This window comes from Toxorhynchites rutilus, chromosome 1 (assembly GCF_029784135.1).
Source record: "Toxorhynchites rutilus septentrionalis strain SRP chromosome 1, ASM2978413v1, whole genome shotgun sequence".
Taxonomy (NCBI): Eukaryota; Metazoa; Arthropoda; class Insecta; order Diptera; family Culicidae; genus Toxorhynchites; species Toxorhynchites rutilus.
Genome location: NC_073744.1, coordinates 19,325,852 through 19,344,765, shown reverse-complemented (window position 1 = coordinate 19,344,765; position 18,914 = coordinate 19,325,852). Strand labels below are relative to the sequence as shown.

The following is an 18,914-nucleotide window of genomic DNA, read 5'->3' as shown; positions in this document are numbered from 1 at the left end:
GGCCCGCAAGTGTTAGTGGAAAAAGTTTAGGGTCACCAAACAATTATTCGCCGACAATCCGACAATCCGACAACCGAAGGAAAGCGGCATTAGCGCAAGTAATGAAAGCCAGCCATAAACCAAAGCCGTAAAATACGCCCACACCACTCGACGCGGCGGGCTCGAAAACTCGTTATCTGATCGAGTTTTCCTCCTAAGACTTCGCACGGGAAATTGCTCAATACAAAAAAGACAGAGCGAGTGAGAACAAGGCGCGGCGTGTCGTAACTTTGCGACATAATCAACCGCGTTCGTTCCCCGTCAACCCGAATGTAAGAAAGTATGCGTAGAGGAGGGAAGCACTTCCCTGGGACTCCCTAAAGCTACGCTCACTTTTAGCTTCACAAGGCCAATGAAGTGAAGTGTAACTCCCATCACAGCCAGAGCCGTCCATAAAAAGTACGGAATCGAATTGTAGCGGATTGGAGATATCATTTGGTTTAACAGTTACAGCCTCTTATTTCGCCTTTTTACCTGAGCCACCAAATGGACCGGATCGCATGTTTGATCGGACGCGGAGGAGTATTATTTTTACCAACAGGAACTAGTTCAACTAACTGTTCCCCGCGGTGCTGAGGTCAGATACTGATTCTCGTCCCAAATTACTAATATGGGGTCTTGGGAAACCGATGTATGAACAATCACAGAAAGAGTCAATCCATCGAAGCAATATTAACCACTGATAACCTACTTTCATTCCCAGTTTTTATTACATTGTCCCACATTTTTCCTGTTCCGCGTAAAAGCTTGGGACACACACAAACAAACCCATATATTGTGATGGTGCAATTCTCACGCAATTCCCTCCGGAGGAAAGCGGAAGCAGCAGCTGCTGCTGCTACATAGTTCCCTTATGGCAAATGTAGGTGGCATGGTGGCACGTGACTGCACCGCCAATTCAGAACTGCATCGTAACTGGAACGAAACGTGCAGTTTTCGCGGCGCAGGGTAACAGGGTTCTTCCCGCTCCCGACACAACTAAATTCGGAGCCGAGTTATGAAGTCACGTTCGTCGCGCTCCCCATTTCCTCAAGCACATTCAACGGTGTGGTAAAAATGTAGCAATTTAATATACTTCCTGGAACGGAACGGTCTTCCGTATTTTACTTTCGCTGGGTATTTGTGGTGGTTTGATTGCAAAGTTGATGACGAACGGTTTCAAACGAGATTGGATTTTCAATGTCAAATGAGTAACGGAAGATAGGAGTCGAAACGATTCAACTGCAGGGAAGTACTAAAACTTTAGGGTTTTCAGAGAATATGTACGTAAACATAATTTTGTGTTGTGGATCAATCACCATAACGCAAATCAAAACACAAACGAGCGGAACAAAGATGTTGTGAAATTCCCAATTTGTTCTTAGTCATGTAAAGAGATATAAAAAAATAACATTACGAGCTTGAGCTTGAGCTTGGGTAGACTGTACAACTCTGAGTTGGTCTCCATGATTGACCTGAAACAGCGAAATTGCACAAAGAACACACCTAATGACGCTTGGGAGTAGCAAACCATTCTCATCGTGCACGTTTCGGTGATTCGAACTTCAAATAGTCAATAACGACGCCGCCCACATCCTTACAGTCACCAGGGGAAGGGAAGGAATGTTAGTATGATATTCGCCGCCCGAAGGCCAGAAGGGTCGCCTCTGTAGCGTAGTTCCCTAGCGATTATCATGGAAAGAATAGTTGTTAGTGGGGAGAGATAAGAATAAGAATTCACTGAGGTAAGTGATGTGATTATGTAAACGCGAATGATTGACCACTCGACGAAACGAAACTCTTCTATAATCAATCAACCCGGTAAAGGAAGAAACCTTCTATAAGACCAGGTGATGATCTTGCTGCTTTGTGTCATTGTAAACAAACAATGCTTCAATTTATATTCTACTGCGTAGGCATTGGTGACTACCATACACTGCATGATTTCCATATGTGTGTGTGCAAGCGCTGAGCGTGAAAAATGTTTTAGTATTTTTCAAGTGTCAATTTTCAATAAGACCAGTTACATTTTCCGTAGTTTTTTGTTGTTTTAATCAATAAATCTAGAAAATGCCAAAGGGAAAAGTGCTCACGGAGAGAGAAAAAAGACAACTCGATGCATTTCACCAAGAACATGTTGGTATCAGAGAAATTGCTCGTCGGATTGGACGATCTCATCATGTAGTGCTCAATTATTTGGCGTGGATACGGTAAGAAGTAGAGAGCTCCACGTAAATCGAAACTCTCTGACCGGGAAAAATGGGAAATAGCTAAAACAGCTTCGAATACTTCAAAATCGCTTATGCAAATAATGCAATATTTCAATTTAAATGTTACTCGGGTGACAATTAGTCAAGTTTTGGTAAAACACCCTCACATAAATAGGACTTGAAATGTTGAAGCTCGTCATCCGGCACCATCTAACATCGGAAGACGTCTAAGTTTTCCCAAAGCTCACATGAACCGACAGTGGGTCATGGTTGTTGTGACAAAGAATGTTTCCAAAATAATACATTTTGCTATATACCATAACAAAAATTTTTCCAATGTATAGGTTATCTTCACTGACGAAATAAAGTTCAATTTGGATGGTCCTGATGATTTTAACGGGTACTGGTGTGATTTACGGAAGAAGGAACAGTATTTTTCAATCAGGAATTTTGGTGGAGGCTCGTGCAAGGTTAGGGTAGGATTTTGTGCCACCGGAAAGCTCAATATAGCTTTCACATCATTCAAGGATTACATACATGTTCTGGAATCCTCTCTCCTACCGTTTTTGCGTGGATATCGTCACAAAAAAATTCACATTCCAGCAAAACAATGCTACTATTCATACCAGCAAGGAAACTAAGCAATGGATTAAGGACCAAAAACTTAATTTGTTGGCCTGACCGGCTCGCTCTCCAGACTTCAATCCTGTTCATAATCTTAGGGGGATCCTTGTACGCAGAATCTACACTGGAGGAAAACAGTGCGCCACGATTGAAGAGCTCAAGTTCGCAATTTCGGAAGCATGGATAAATATCGAGAAATCCGTTCAGGAAAATTTGGTAAACAGTATTCCAACACGAATTTTCCAGGTTATTTATCTAAATGGCAAGGTTGCCAACTATTGACATGTAAATCGGCCGATTGTTTTGAATTTTTCGTTGATAATACTTATGAATTTTGAAATGGTCTTATAGAAACTGGACAGCTGAAATTATCATATTTAAGCACAATGAATAAACAAACAACTCTATCGAACGAAATTGACGTTAAATATACTTTATTCTAAGCGTTCAACAATGTATGAATGTATCTTGTTGAAATTCTAACTGTGTTGCAACGAAATAGAATCGGGGTGGTCTTATAGAAGTTGGACAGAGTGTATGTGTTATGATAAACATAATGCTAAACACATACACAAATATTAATACAAAAGTCATACAATAGACATACATATGAAGCATATTTTATTAAAAAGTGTGAAATCTGGAGATCGGAATATGAAATTTGTAATGTATAACTTGGCGAATTTGAACCTAAATTAATCTGAATGCGAACAGAATCTGAAATCCGCTTGTTTTTATTCGAAAAAAAGTCAAACAAAAATCACGTCATCGCAACAAATGGAAAGAAAAAAGATACAAGCAAAAATGATAACTTTTATCTGTATATGAGACGACATACGACATTACATTTTTGCAAAAACACAGTTTCATTCACACACAGACTAGCAAATGAACACAGGATATTGGGCAGAAATAGTTCTACTAACAGGATAGATTTAATCATTTCTTAAAAGTGTGAAAACTCAATCATAAAATATGTTGGAAAAATTTAAATATATAAATCTAGGATCGAACATCCATCTAAAGTTATTTGTACACAGAACAATAAAATTGTCTCCGCACTCGGAAAACATGAAACATGAACAACTCTAGATGCTTTGCATGGCTTTGCGAGAACCATATGACCTCTCAGAGAGTGACGCTATGCAGGAAAAAGAGCGTGAATTTTTGAGCGGATATTACGAAGCCACAGGAAGACTCTTTTCCTCCGTACAATCACAGACATGCATGTGAAAAAATGAGATAGAAAAGAACATTTTTAATTTCTCTTCTACTTTGATATCTCTCACGTGAGAGACTAAATTAATGGCTACTTTTCTACTGCAGACAATGATGGAAGAATGATTTTTCGTTGAATATACACATTTCCTATAAAAAAAATTGAAACAATTACAACCGCCACAAAATATTCACTTCACGAAATTTATCCGAAAAAGAGTACTTCGCATTATCGCCACTTTAAACGAAATAAAAACGAACATAAAATCTAAAACGCATCTACTAAATAAAATGAAATGAAATAATACGAAGGTCTCAAACAGGGTTACCTAACTGCCATTCCAATTCAAACCAATATAGTGGTCACAGAAAGAGAGTCACAGATTTTCGTGAAAAGTGGTAATTTTTTTCTTTATCACAAAACATTGGACCCGTATTTTTTTGACGTAGGACTACGTCTTACATTAAGGGTGCCAAATCAGAAAACTTGTGACGTTTCTATGAAACAAAGTTAATAACTATTTTTGCTGCGAACGGATTTTAACGATTTGCATACCAATCGAATCGGAAATTTTACAAATACATTACAATCCCATAGTCTTTATATGGTTCAATTGATGAAAATTGGAAGCATTCCCATTTGTTCTGCCAATTTGTGTGCATTCCCGAACAGAGCTATGAATAACAGGCAACTTATGCAGCCGCTAGTATAGAAACAACGAAGAGGGATAGCGAAAAGAGAATATTTGCGAAGTAAGCTCCACCCTTGCTGTCGCTAGCGTATAAGTATTGCATCTCCTGTGAGGAAAATTCTCAGAATCTTTCTGTGCCCGAAACAACAAAGGTCGCTTATTCTACTCGTTTTGTGTTCTATGTTTCTCCTCGAGCTGTGATCGCTAGCAAATATTTCACATGAAGTGTGCTTCGATGTTTCATTTTTATCGCTGCAACTGTGTGCGTCTGTTGATGCTTGTTGAATGGCAATGCACGGAAGATACCTTTCGTTAAATACTCAGTGCAATGCGTGCATTGATATAAAGAAACAAAATGCGACATATGACCAACTAGTGTATTGTTCTCGCAAAGGCAAAAGAGAATCTTTGCTTCTCGAAATGATTCTACAAAACCACGCAAGCTATTAAACCTTTTCAGAGTCCCCGGAACTTTTTATAAAAGAGTTATTTATAAAATTCCAACGTATTCGCAAATAATATCCGAAATGATAAACCAACAAATTAAAAAAAAATTGCATAGTCCTACGTCCTAAGCGGTCGTGTCTCGGATACAACCCCTCGAGTTTATCGAAAGCAGTACAAGTTTGCAGTGAATAACGTAGTAGACTTTGGTCAGATAACATTCAAAAAATATAAACATATAAACAAATATAGACAAATCAAAATATTGAATATTGATTATTGTGATGGGATTATATCAGAGAAAACCTTTAATAAAGTAATATTTTTACTATTCCCTGCACTCATTATTGTTTTATATTCTATTTTTTTTATGTCTTACATATCCGAAGAGCCGTCGAGCCGCTCAAATGAACCGACTCTTTTCATTGAGCGCACGGCTCTGAGCCGCTCACTGAAATGAACCGTTTTGCCCATCCCTGAATCAAAGAGAGATTATTGGTTTCTAGTGCTACTCATGATGGATGTTTTTTTACTCAATTAATAGATGAAGAAGTTGCTATTGAAAATTCGTGGAATTTTGCGTCCCAAAGGGTCAGCGCCCCCGGCAAATGCTGGGTTTGCCACCCGCACACTACGCTGCTGAATATGAGTGCAAATATGAATCCAACATTCGATCGTCTCTAACAACGTCATTTATTTCACTCGACCTTCGCATGTGGTGCTCTCGTGAGTTAGCGAACCTAATGAACGCGGTATTCGTTTCTTTGATTAAATAAAATAGTATCAGTTCCGTTCCTCATTACTTCCGCGTCAAAAAATCGCTCCACGAATTGTCTCAATCGAAACAAATGGAAAAAGTGTCTGCGAAGCATACACAGCAGCGGAAATTTAATTCATATTTTTGGCTAATCACTCCTCAGTGGCGTGCTTACGGTACTGGTCACGCACTCTGTCCCTCAATCTGGCGAAGAAACTCAGCCATAATTTATTGACCCCCACCATCCCATTTTCGCGTGCTTTGGTTTGGGTTTGGATCATGCCCATTTTATTGTTGCTTCCCGGGTTTCAGTGACTGTTACCAACTCCACTGGTCAGCAACAACATTGCTTAACGACCCGATGTCGGCGAGACTATAAAATTATGTCGGCTGTCGTGTTGTTTTGCCTTCGCTCTCCCCCTGTATCACGATGTTAATAAACATTATTTAGCGGGATGTCGGGGTCCAGTGGAGTGCTTTTGATGAATTGCGCCAGTCCGTCTTCCCTGCCGTTGCCCAGGGTGGATCCGTTTATCGATTTTGTAGCATCGAAATTTTGATTCCCCTTTTGCGCTCAGAAATACTTATTATCATGCCTTCCGACATCGCGATATCATCCCATCCATATTTGTATTTTGATATTGCTTTTCAATCAACCCGTCGGACTTGGGCCCGGGGTCAAGCGGAGCCACGTGGAGATCTAATCTTCGGTTCAATTTCCGAGACGAGATTGGATTTGTCGCTGAATGACGACACTTCTTTCTCACCTACCGTAGGATTCCAGACGTTTCGGTTAATTAAATTCCTTTGCCCGAAAACGAAGCAGAATGTGTGGTGCACAATGTAAGCATCATTAGCATTCGGATCGCTTCGAATCTATGAAGATACCAGCAGTTCGCAGGCAAACCAAAACCAGCGGTTGGATGCTTTTATCTTGCGTTCACGCAGTAACGCATCTCTTGGATGTATTTTACATAGTTTAACAATGTGCGGACTTCTAGCTAACCGCTTTTGCCTCGTGTGAAGCAAGAAGAGTCCTTCGCCATCGATCCCTTTCTTCGCTTATTACTGAGCAATGAAAATCATTAAAATTTCTCTGTTTCCTCTTGGAAGCGTCGGAGGAGAACGATGGAATTCCAGTGCGAACGCTTCCATCACTTGTCGGATCTTTGTTTTTTTTTTGTATTTATTTTTCGTTCATTCTCCGCCAGGCGTTTATTAGAATTTCTCCACGTTCTTGAGCGGTACCATATTTCAGCACTACCATGTTTTCTTTCGTCGCCCAGAATGAGAGGTTCTCGTTTCGTTCATCCGTCCGTCCGTCTAGGTGGTTTGGAATTTCAATTAGAGCTACGACAATGGACAACCTTTGCCGTGTCCCAATGGTCCACATTCCACCGATTGGCTACCGCTGTTACTGGGATCATGTCCTCGAAGGGACGTTTATACTACACCACATTCAGAGCATAAATATAGATGCCAGCAGAGTTTCAGTTATTCGCTTTTTCACCTTCATTCAGTTTCAGTTCGCACTAAAGCAAAACATTCATGATCGGAGTTAACAAATCCTTAGTAGTCGGAACATGGATAAGAATAATCAATTCTTAGCATACTACCAAAAACTAGTGAATCAAATTTGGATCCAAATTACGTAATTACTAGAGACGAGTACATTTTAACGTTTGCATTAAAAAATGGACAAAAATTGCCGATTTTTTACGGGTTTACCTTCACACGCACTGACGAAACTACCCATGCAGCATCAATCATAGTAACCCATGAGTCTGCGGAACAAATTTGACAGCTCTATCAGACGAACTCTAACCGTGATGGCGTAAACAGTGAAGCTACTCCGTACAGAAGTGTGCGCGTTCATAGAACGATACCCCGTCGCGTCGCAAAAGGGACATCGTGCGGTACTTTATGGACGCCGGATACATCCGTTCCGGCATCTATAACATGTTGGCACTATTGGACAACAATCAGAGCATCGAAAGAAAGCCCGGTGCTGGACGGTCGAGGACCCTAAGCTGCTGCGTGCGCTTGGCCGGGAGGTGGGTGCAACCAGCCAAACAGTGAAAAAGTACCTGGCGAACATGGACATACATGCCAGGAAGCGGAAGTCCTGTCCACTGGCCTCGGAGCTGCAGGCAATGATGCAACGGCAACGACTGAATAAGATGGTCAAGTCGATTTTCCGACGAATCGCGAAAAGGTGGTGATGATGGACGACGAGACCTATCTCACCCTGGATGGCGACGACTGGCAGGGCACTTCGTATTTTACTTCTACCACGAAGAAAGTGAAGTTTATTTCACACACCAAATTCCCCAAGAAGGTGCTGCTGTGGCTGACAATCAGCGATACTTATATATATATATATATATATATATATATATATATATATATATATATATATATATATATATATATATATATATATATATATATATATATATATATATATATAATGGATTTCTGTCTGTCTGTTTGCTGATTATTATGGATTCGGTAACTACTGAACCGATCGACATGAAAATTGGTTTGTAGGGGTTTTTGGGGCCGGGGAAGGTTTTCATGATTGTTTGAGACCCCTCCCCCATCTCTATGGGGGGGGGGGCTGCCCTACAAATGAAACACAAATTTCAGCATTACTCGAGAATGAATCAAGCAAACGAAACCAAATTTGGCATGTGAAAGTTTTGGGGTGCAATAAATGTTTTTACGGTGGTTAGATACACCTTCCCCTCTCTTAGGGGGGCCAGCCATACAAATGAAATACAAATCTCTGCATAACTCGAGAACTAATCAAGCAAACGAAACCAAATTAAGTATATGGAGGTTTTAGAACGCTATAAATGTGTTCATGGTGGTTAGATACACCACCCCCCTCTCTAAGGGGGAGCTGCCATACAAATGAAAGACAAATTTCTGCATAACTCGAAAACTAATCAAGAAAATGCTAAATTTGGCATGCGAAGGTTTTAGGGGACACAAAACGTTTCTATGGTGAATAGACACTCCTCCCGTCTCTCTGAGGGGGGAGGGGGGCTGCCATACAAATGACGCATACATTTCTGCATAATTCAAGGACTAATCATGCAAACGAAACTAAATTTAGCATGTGGAGATTTTAGGATGTAATAAATGTTTCTATGGTGGTTAGACACTCCGCCCCCTCTCTAAGGGGGGGAGTGTGTAACAAATTTCAGCATTACTCGAGAATGAATCAAGCGAACGAAACCAAATTTGGCATGTGAAGGTTTTGGGTTGCAATAAATGTTTTTACGGTGGTTAGATACACACTCAGGGGACTTTTTTAGGGGGGGGGGCTGCCATGCAAATGAAACACTAATTTTTGTATTACTCGAGAACTAATCAAGTAAACGAAACCAAATTAGGTATATGGAGGTTTTAGGGCGCAGTAAATGTTTTCACGGTGGTTAGACACTTCACCCCCCCCCCCTCTCCAAGGGGCTAAAACCTTGTCATACAAATGAAACACAAATTTCAGCATTACTCGAGAATGAATCAAGCAAACGAAACCAAATTTGGCATGTGAAGGTTTTGGGGTGCAATAAATGTGTTCATGATGGTTAGATACACCACCACCCTCTCTAAGGGGGTGCTATACAAATGCCATTCAAATGAAAGACAAATTTCTGCATATCTCGAAAACTAATCAAGAAAATGCTAAACTTGGTATGCGAAGGTTTTAGGGGACACAAAACGTTTCTATGGTGAATAGACACTCCTCCCGTCTCTCTGAGGGGGGAGGGGGGCTGCCATACAAATGACGCATACATTTCTGCATAATTCAAGGGCATATCATGCAAACAAAACTAAATTTGGCATGTGGAGATTTTAGGATGTAATAAATGTTTCTATGGTGGTTAGATACTCCTCCCGCCTCTCTTAGGGTGGGCTGTCATACAAATGAAAAACAAATTTTCTAATTCGAAAACTCATCAAGCAAATGGAACCAAATTTGGCATGTGAAGATTTTAGGAGGCACGAAACGTTTCTATGGTGATTGGACACTCCTTCCCCCTCTCTAACGGGAGAAGAGGGGTGGGGTCTGTCTTTATTCTATCATATTTTCTGTATCAAACATTTGTTCCATGTAACGGAGAAACATGTTATTTGCAAGTGGTTGAAAAATCTTGAACGAGAATTGTGTCTGAAAATAATCTGGTATTATAATGACGAGTTTTGGTAAAAGTACTAAGAATTTTATAGTAAAAAATAATACAGTTATAGTTTGTTGAAGCCGTATCAATACTACAAAATAAAACATAAGAAGGTTTTCTCAAAATAAATGGCATGATGTTTATACATAATTTTGTTGAAATTTGAAGGAAAAAATTTTCCGTCAATTTCATCCTTGACGCTCCCCCTTGAGTCGATACATAGTTCTTCGCTTTCAAAATAGAGTTCGTCATTGTGGGAGCCAACCGGTATGGTGGCATTGTAAAGCGAGAATATTCACTCAACACATGCTGATTAGGATTGGACGATCTTGGACCGATATTTAGAAGATCGATTTTCTCCTCTCCGATTTTCGATTTTTTGAATTGATTCTTTGTACTTCAAAAAATCGCGAAAATCGACCTTTTCATGGAATACATATTTGATACAGAAAATATTATAAAATTACGACATCTCAGATATGACGATTCCTTCCTCGAGTTTTGTGCTTACCCCTTTGCTTGAATAGTTCTCGGTATATGCAAAAACTTGTGTTCCATTTGTATGATTTGTATGCGTATTTGTATGTGTTTTCGGACCGATTGGGTCAGCGCGTAAAAATGTTTGTTTTGATTTCACAAACGACGAAAACAAAAGTGCGTTAAGGCATACCAATATTCTGGTTTGCTGAAAAAACATATCACGTCAATGCACCATTTCTAGTACAATTTATGGCTTCCGTTTCAACTTACTCCGTATTTCAACAAGCCGATGGTCCGATTTGAGCCGTCTTTATTTTGTTGTATTCGTCTCTTCCCGCGGATAAATGTAGCGGAGAAAAAATCGGAAAATTTTATAAAAACTCTGTAGGAAGGTGGGAAAATTTAATCGCCATATTTCCTACGACTACATCGTTGTTAGTCCAACTGGATTTCGCGCTTGCGGAATAAAGCTCCGTTGATGTGATGCGAAAATGGCAATAGATTCTCAGGTGGGGTGACGCCCTTTGAAGATAAAATTATGCATAGTAATTTACTTCTCTGCATCAAACGTGTATTCCATGTAACGGAGAAACATGTTATTTGCGAGAGAATCAAGAATCTTGAGCGAAAATTTTGTCTGAAAATGAATTTATACTATAATGACGAGTTTTGGTAGAAACAACAGGAAATTTATAGTAAAGTTTATTGTAAAAGGTCAATTAGAAGAACAATCAATGGAGAGTTCTGCGATTGAACCCTCGAACGTTCGCTTAGTAAGAAAACGTTAATGATCGAAAGAATTCATATAAAAAAAATAATTTTGGATGGGACGAAGTTCGCAGGGTCAACTAGTTTGAAACACATATGGCGGCAGACGGTTTATATTAAGAAGGAGGGGGGATATTACAATGAAGGCGTTTCGCGAGCTCTTGATCTTCAATCAACAAATTTATTTTCGACCGATCATCCAAAACGCGGTTCGTATGAGCAATTCCAAATTAAATCGACAAATGACAAAACATGAGTATTTTTTATTTGAATGAAAGTTTGTATTCCGTTTGGAATGGAAAAAATATGAGTTTTCCACAGCAATTGGGAATTTTTCAACTTAAGTGTAACTTTTAAAAAGGGTGTATCGATTTTAGTAAGAGAAATCTTTGATAAGTTATATCTCAATAACTATGAGTCGTACCGAAATTGTGTCTTAAAATGAGTTATAGAGTATTGATGTTAAAACGTGAAAAACATATACACTGAGAAAAAACAAATTTACAACATTGTAAATATGAATTTTTTATTCTTTTTCAAATTTTTTAAATATAAAAAAAAGTAATGTAGAAAATTTTTAAAATGAGCCCAAGATGGTAAAGCTATTTTTGACGAAGTTTGTGGAACATAAAATTTTTATGAATTTTCGAAACATTAACTTAAACATAACATGGGTAACTCCTAAACATATATTTTTATTAGATGTACCGGTAAGTTGCTTCGGTTTACAACAGATGGCGTAACTTGATTGTTATTCCAGTGAATCAAATTTCCAGACATTCGTTGGAATTCTACTGCCATTGCGCGTCTTTTACAGTATATGTCAAAAAGTTGAAGCGTTAACAAGATAGTTTTTTGCCACTTCGAATATGTCGAATTTCGTACCAACGAGAGTGTTTTTGCGGGGAGTGTTACTTCGTTACTTCAATATGAAAAAAAAAACTGCGGAAAGTCATTGCATTTTGGTAGAAGTTTATGGTGACCATGCTCCAACTGAGCGAACGTGTCAGACGTGGTTTGCACGGTTTAAAAGTGGTAATTTTGACCCGGAAGACAAAGAACGTTGCGGACCACCAAAAAAGTTTGAAGATGAAGAATTGGAGGCTTTACTCGATCAAAATTCTTCACAAACGCAACAAGAACTTCTTGCAGATACACTTGGAGTAGCTCAGCAAACCATATCCGATCGTTTAATAGCAATGGGAATGATCCGAAAGATATGACATTTTGTGCCGTATGAATTGAAGCCACGAGGCGTCGAACGCCGTTTTTCCACGTGCGAACAACTGCTCCAACGGCATGAAAGAAAGGGTTTTTTTTGCATCGAATCGCTACTGGCGATGAAAAGTGGGTCCATTACGACAATCCTAAACGTCGGGCAACGTATGGATACCCCGGCCATGCATCAATATCGATGGCCGCGCGGAATATTCACGACCAGAAGGTTATGCTGTCTATTTGGTGGGGCCAGCTGGGTGTGGTGTACTATGAGCTGCTAAAACCGAATGAAACTATTACGGGGGACCTCTACTGGCGATAATTGATGCGTTCGAGCCATGCACTGAAGGAAAAACGGCTACAATACGAGCAAAGACACGATAAAGTTATTTTGCAGCACGACAATGCTCGGCCGCATGTCGAAAAACCAGTCAAAACATACTTAGAAACGCTAAATGGGAGGTCCTATCCCACCCGCCGTATTCTCCAGATATTGTGCGTCCGATTAGTACTTTTTTCGATCGATGCAACATGGCCTGGTTGACCAGCACTTCTCCAATTTTGATGAAGTCAAAAATTGGATCGATTCGTGGTTAGCCGACAAACCGGCCGACTATTTCCGCAAAGAGATCCGTGAATTGCCAGAAAGATGGGAAAAAGTGGTAACTAGCGATGGGCAATACTTCGAATATTAAATTTGTAACCATTTTTGCAGAATAAAGCATTGATTTTTGAAAAGCCGAAGAAACTTACCGGTAATCCTATTACCATGATGATGTATTTGAAAAAGTTGTTCAAAATGATGAGTTAATTAATAAAATTTCATAAACATGACGGTATAACTCAACAAACTTTTTAAAGAGCCTATTTACTATAAAAACGACAATGAATTGCTTGAAATGCTTTTTCAAATAACTCGAGAATGGCTGCATTTAGAACGAAATTGATAGAGAGCTCTTTTATTTTAAATCACATCAGGATTCATAATTTGTGGCTGAAAATATTTGTTAACATACAAAAATTCGAAGTTTCGAAAATTCATAGAAAAATCGATGTTCCACAAAGTTCGCCAAAAATTGTTTTACCATCTTGGACTGATTTTTTGAAATTTTCTACATGACTTCTATTTTATATGAAATTTTTTTTAAAAAAAATAAGAAATACATATTTTGGATATTGTCAATTTAAAGTTTTTTTTTAATAAAAAAGAGTACTCATTTTTTTCTCAGTGTATATATTTTTTACGTTTAGACATCAATACTCTATAACTCTTTCTTAAGACTTATGGTATGACTCATAGTTTTTGAGATATAAATTATCAAAGATTTCTCTTACTAAAATCGATACGCCCTTTTCAAAAGTTACGCTTGAGTCAAAAAATTCCCATTTGCTGTATTATAACTCATATACATTTTCTCCGACCCAAACGGAATACAGACTTTCATTCGAATCGAAAATACATGTTTTAAAAATCCGCATTTTTGAGACGATTTCATTTGGAATTACTCGTATCTAGCATTGAAACAACCGGAAAAAAAATTTGTAGAACAGTTCCCACGTGTATAAAAAAAAATATTCTTACTATTGTTTACTGTTCATAATTGAAACGGTATCAAACAGAATCTCCAACCATTTTTTTCAGCAAACAAGCTTGTTTCATATGTTAAGTTGTGCAGTACACTCAAGAACGGCATAAAACGGGATTTTTTTTCGAACAGTTCAAAGTTTGAACGTTTCTCCCCTCAGAAGTAATTGAAAGTAAACAACCCATTCTCTCCTTCAAGGTTCGATCAAAATTGAATCACGATGCAAATTAGATCTGCTCAGAATCATTGAATAAATTTCATATGTTGATCACATGCAGAAATTATTCAACAAAAAATCAATACAATGTTACATCCAAATATCCCAATGTCACTTTAAAGTCACTGACGCTCCGCACAGGATGTTCAATTCCCGACTCCCACGAAGATATATAAAAAATGACAATGAATGCAAATCCAAAGTAAAATTCCTGCTTTCCCGCTATCCTCAACTCTAGGGAGGAAATAATCAAAAGTGACATCTCACCATTTCTTATCTTCTCCAGGACCATTCAACTGGAGCACGCCGACTCCTATTTTCTTACATTCCCGGCGGACAAATACTGTACGGATCCCCCTGTCTACTTTCAAACCCCCCCCTTTCTCATTCTGGCAAGAAATGAAAAAGCACAGAAACGCGGCTAAGAACGCGCGGAATACGCTGACCTTATCAACATAAAGAAAAATCACCACGCTGAGAAAAACGGGAAAACCGGGTTTTTTTCTTTTGTTTTCGTCTTGGAGCAAAAAAAAACAACAGTGCAATGAAAAATTCATTCTTATTCGCTCACGTTTCCCCTCCCTCTCCAGTTTTTACTCTGAATCCACCTTATTTTTCCGTTGCTTACCGACGCACCATCGGTGGGAAAATTCCCACCGATTTGGAGCAGAGGAGCGAGACAGAAAAAAAAGTAAAAACTGAATAATAAAAATAAATTTTCATAAAGCGAGCAGCGGAGCTGGAAGAAAGAACCGAAAATAATACATCTGTCCCGTCACGTCGAGGAATTTGTCATAAAAACAAATATGATGCCATTATCAATTCTCTTTATAACGTCACCATTCATTTTTTTTTTATATGTCTTCTTCTTCTATCTTCCACCCACACACACAGGTACAACTCAAAGCTCGCCTTGCTAGCGCTGCCGAGCGTTATCTTCGAGCCCCGATTCCGAGGCTCGGTACGCAATCTGGTCTACTCCGACCAGCCCGGAGTGTCCCCCCGGAGACAGGAAATGCGTCAACCGAGGGATATTAAGGTGAGTGTTTCGCTGGCGTTGAAGTGTGTTCAGGTTAAATGAGAAAAATTGTTCCGAGGTGTGATGACCATGATTTAGGTTTTTTTTTTCGTTGGTCGATTCCAAAATGTGAAACCACCGGAAAACACGTCCAGAACCAGTTTCGAGAGTTTCTGCTCGGGGTACCGGAGTGAATTGTTAGATAATGCTGTCATTTTTTTGAATACTCAGGATACTTCTACAGCGGCATTAGCATTCAGGAGTGGTATGCTGCTGTCGCTCGAACCATCACTTGAAACGCAGCAAACTTCCCACCCTCCTCTAATGGAGACTAGCAACGGGAGTATGATTTATGGAATTCCATCCCTCCAATTCCTTGCTGCCATGCCACCATCACCACCACCACCAATGGACTACGGTAAAGAACCGTTTCCTTTTCACCCCCGCAGCCACCGTTAATATATTTACAAACCAGTTTACGACGGGGCCCCCTCAAAGTCATCCCGTTCTATCATCTTTTGTTGAACGCGCACGGATTCGGTTACCACGGAACGCCTACGAGCCTTGTTGAACCAGACATCATGCAGGACACGAGTTGTTGTTCGGTGACAGCGGTGTGATTTATCGGCTATAATTTTGCCCCTTCTGGAAGCCGGGATCTCCACTGAAATTCCCCCCACCCACGCGCTCGAAGCACCCAAAACGCTGCTAGAACGACCTTGACAAGCTTTGGAAGCGGTGAATTGTTCTCAGTCTCAGTCATGCCTTGTTCCTCTCCGTTTTCGCTTCATCATTCAAAGTGGAAAACCCCAAAAAACGTTCCGAAGGAAGAAGGCACCTTCTTTGTCTTTTGACGACGGCTAGCTCTGAGGGGAAAAAGCTCGCGTTATGAATACAGATTTGGATTGCCCCCACCACCACCGTTGCCGCCAATGGCCTCGTCAGGCAGAAATAGATAGCAATTGAAAGATGAAATGCGGCATCAACAAAAAAAAGTATAATACTAAGCTGAGCTTTATTGGGTCATTCTCTCTTCGGAAAACTCTGCCAAAAAGTCTTTCCCTCGCAGGCCTGGGGCAAAGATAGCTCCCGTATCTTGTGTCGATTTTATGGCACAACATCTGCTCGGACAGATAGCGTTAAATGTGAAACGAAACACCTTTAGAGGACACACAAACGATAGGTAGGAAAATAAGCACAAACGAATACGACCGGTGGCGTTGGTGATGAACCTAATGCGATAAAAATATCTGCGCTTCTTTTTCCGCTGTCTTCGGTCGGTCGGTCGGTCGGTTGCCCTCGTAGCGCCCGGAGTAGGGACGAAAATAAGTAAGCAGCTTTACGTTACTCCGGTGTCGGAATGGTCTCTTTTACCTGCACAGACACACCCACACAAGCTGGTTACTTGGTGAACTTGGTGATCTCTGCCGCCATAATTCGTCTCAGCCAATAAAAAGTTTTCCAGTGGCTTACCACTCACACACCCACCCAAGTTGTGGAAATTTGGCACGTTGTCAACCGCTTTCCGGAAGGGGGAGTGGTAACTTTTCAGTCGATTGATTGACAGAAAAGGGATTTTGAAATGGAATACTAAATTGTTTATGAAATAAATCGAGCGACATCTATATCACAGTTGTGGAACGTTTACAATGAGGGGCTCAAAATGAAAGTTGTTATGACAGACATACAACTGTACTAGCGTTGTACTTCGAAAATTGCATATCTGTCACCATGTAGGAGTAGTGGGGGGAAGTGGTCACCTGCTTGTTTGGTAGTATAACTATTGACTATTGACACCGTATTGATAGTCACCTTATGTTTCAAAAATTTCATGGATTTTGAGTCACCCTGTACTTCAGTGGAGCTGCCGCATGTCAAAACATAAATAAAAACAAAAATCGCTCTCTCGGTAGCCATTGGGCCGTAGTTTTGTTCGTTTCGAATTAAAGAAATTGAAATTATTTTGGAAGTTTGGAAGACTGTTCACATATTCTAGGAAAGGTGAACAGATATTTTGTTAAATTTCATCAATTTTTCACATATGTCGCATTTCGTTGTTTGGGGGGTGGGGGGTTGGGCAAAGTGGTCAGTGGAGGATTACTACTGGCAATGTTCTGTTTTCCAAAACAGTTTCCCCAGATTCTCCACTTAATTTCCTGTTATCATACGTAGGATTTTTTTTTATATTTTGAAAAATAAAATTTTGGTGAATGTTTTTGTCTTGATTTTTGAGGCAAAAACGCAATTTTTTTACAAAAAGTGTTGCCATTTCATAAAAATCCATATTTTTAAAAAATCCTTCGTACGATGACAGGAAATACACTCTGTCCAACTTCTATAAGACCAGGTGAAGGTGATCTTGTGTAATCTTTGTGTAATTGTAAACAAACAACGCTTCAATTTATATTCTAGTGTATTTGTATTGGTAACTATCATACACTGCATGATTTTAATATGTGTGTGTGCAAGCGTTGAGCGTAAACAAATGTTTTTGTATTTTTCAGGTGTCAAGTTTCTATAAGAACAGTAACGTTTTCCGTTGTTTTTAATTAGTTTGATTGATCTGGAAAATGCCGAAAGGAAAAGTGCTCACGGATAGAGAAAAACGTAAATCCACGTAAATCGAAGCTCCCTGACCGGGATAATTTAGGTAAAAAGTCCTTACAAAAAGAGGGCTAAAAAGGTTAAAGCTCCTAATCTTACACCATCTCACATCGAAAGACGTCTGAGTTTCGCCAAAGCTCACATGAATCAACAGTGGGACATGGTATGTTGTGACAAAGAACGTTTTCAATAGAATGCATTTTGGTATATACCATAACGAAAAGTTCTTCAATTATTTTTTTTACTTTTAACTGACGAAAAAAAGTGCAATTTTGATGGTCCTGATGGTTTCGACGGGTAATGACGTGATTTAAGGAAAAGGAACAGTATTTTTCAATCCTGAATTTTGGTGGAGGCTCGTGCATGGTTTGTGCGGGATTCTGTGCAACCGTAAAGCTCAAGATAGCTTTCACATCATTCAAGGATTACTTACATGTTCTGAAATCCTCTCTCCTACCGTTTTTGCGTGGATATCGTCACAAAAAATTCACATTCCAGCAAAATAATGCTACTATTCATACCAGCAAGGAAACTAAGCAATGGATTAAGGACCAAAAACTTAATTTTTTGGACAGATTGGTTCGCTCTCCAGACTTGAATCCTGTTGAAAATCTTAGGGGGATCCTTGTACGCAGAATCTACACTGAAGGAAAGCGGTACATCACGATTGAAGAGCTCAAGGTCGCAATTTTGGAAAAAAGGAAAAATATCGAGAAATCGGTTCAGAAAAAATTGGTAAACAGTATGCCAACGCGAATTTTCCAGGGGGCCCAAAATGACAAGGTTGCCAATTATTGACATGTAAATCAGGCAATAGTTTTGAATTGTTCATTGATAATACATATGAATTTTTACATGGTCTTATAGAAA

At 39.5% G+C, this 18,914-nt stretch overlaps 1 protein-coding gene across 15 annotated transcripts in view; it reads left to right on the top strand.

Moving 5' to 3' along the window:
• Positions 1–18,914, top strand: part of LOC129762599 (neurexin-1) — a 257,329-nt gene that overhangs the window by 48,071 nt on the left and 190,344 nt on the right. For all 15 annotated transcript variants that reach the window (XM_055761047.1, XM_055761038.1, XM_055761121.1 and 12 more), the window contains exon 4: positions 15,317–15,461. In XM_055761047.1, coding sequence (XP_055617022.1) covers positions 15,317–15,461 — 145 coding nt within the window. The remainder of the gene's footprint in view (positions 1–15,316; positions 15,462–18,914) is intronic.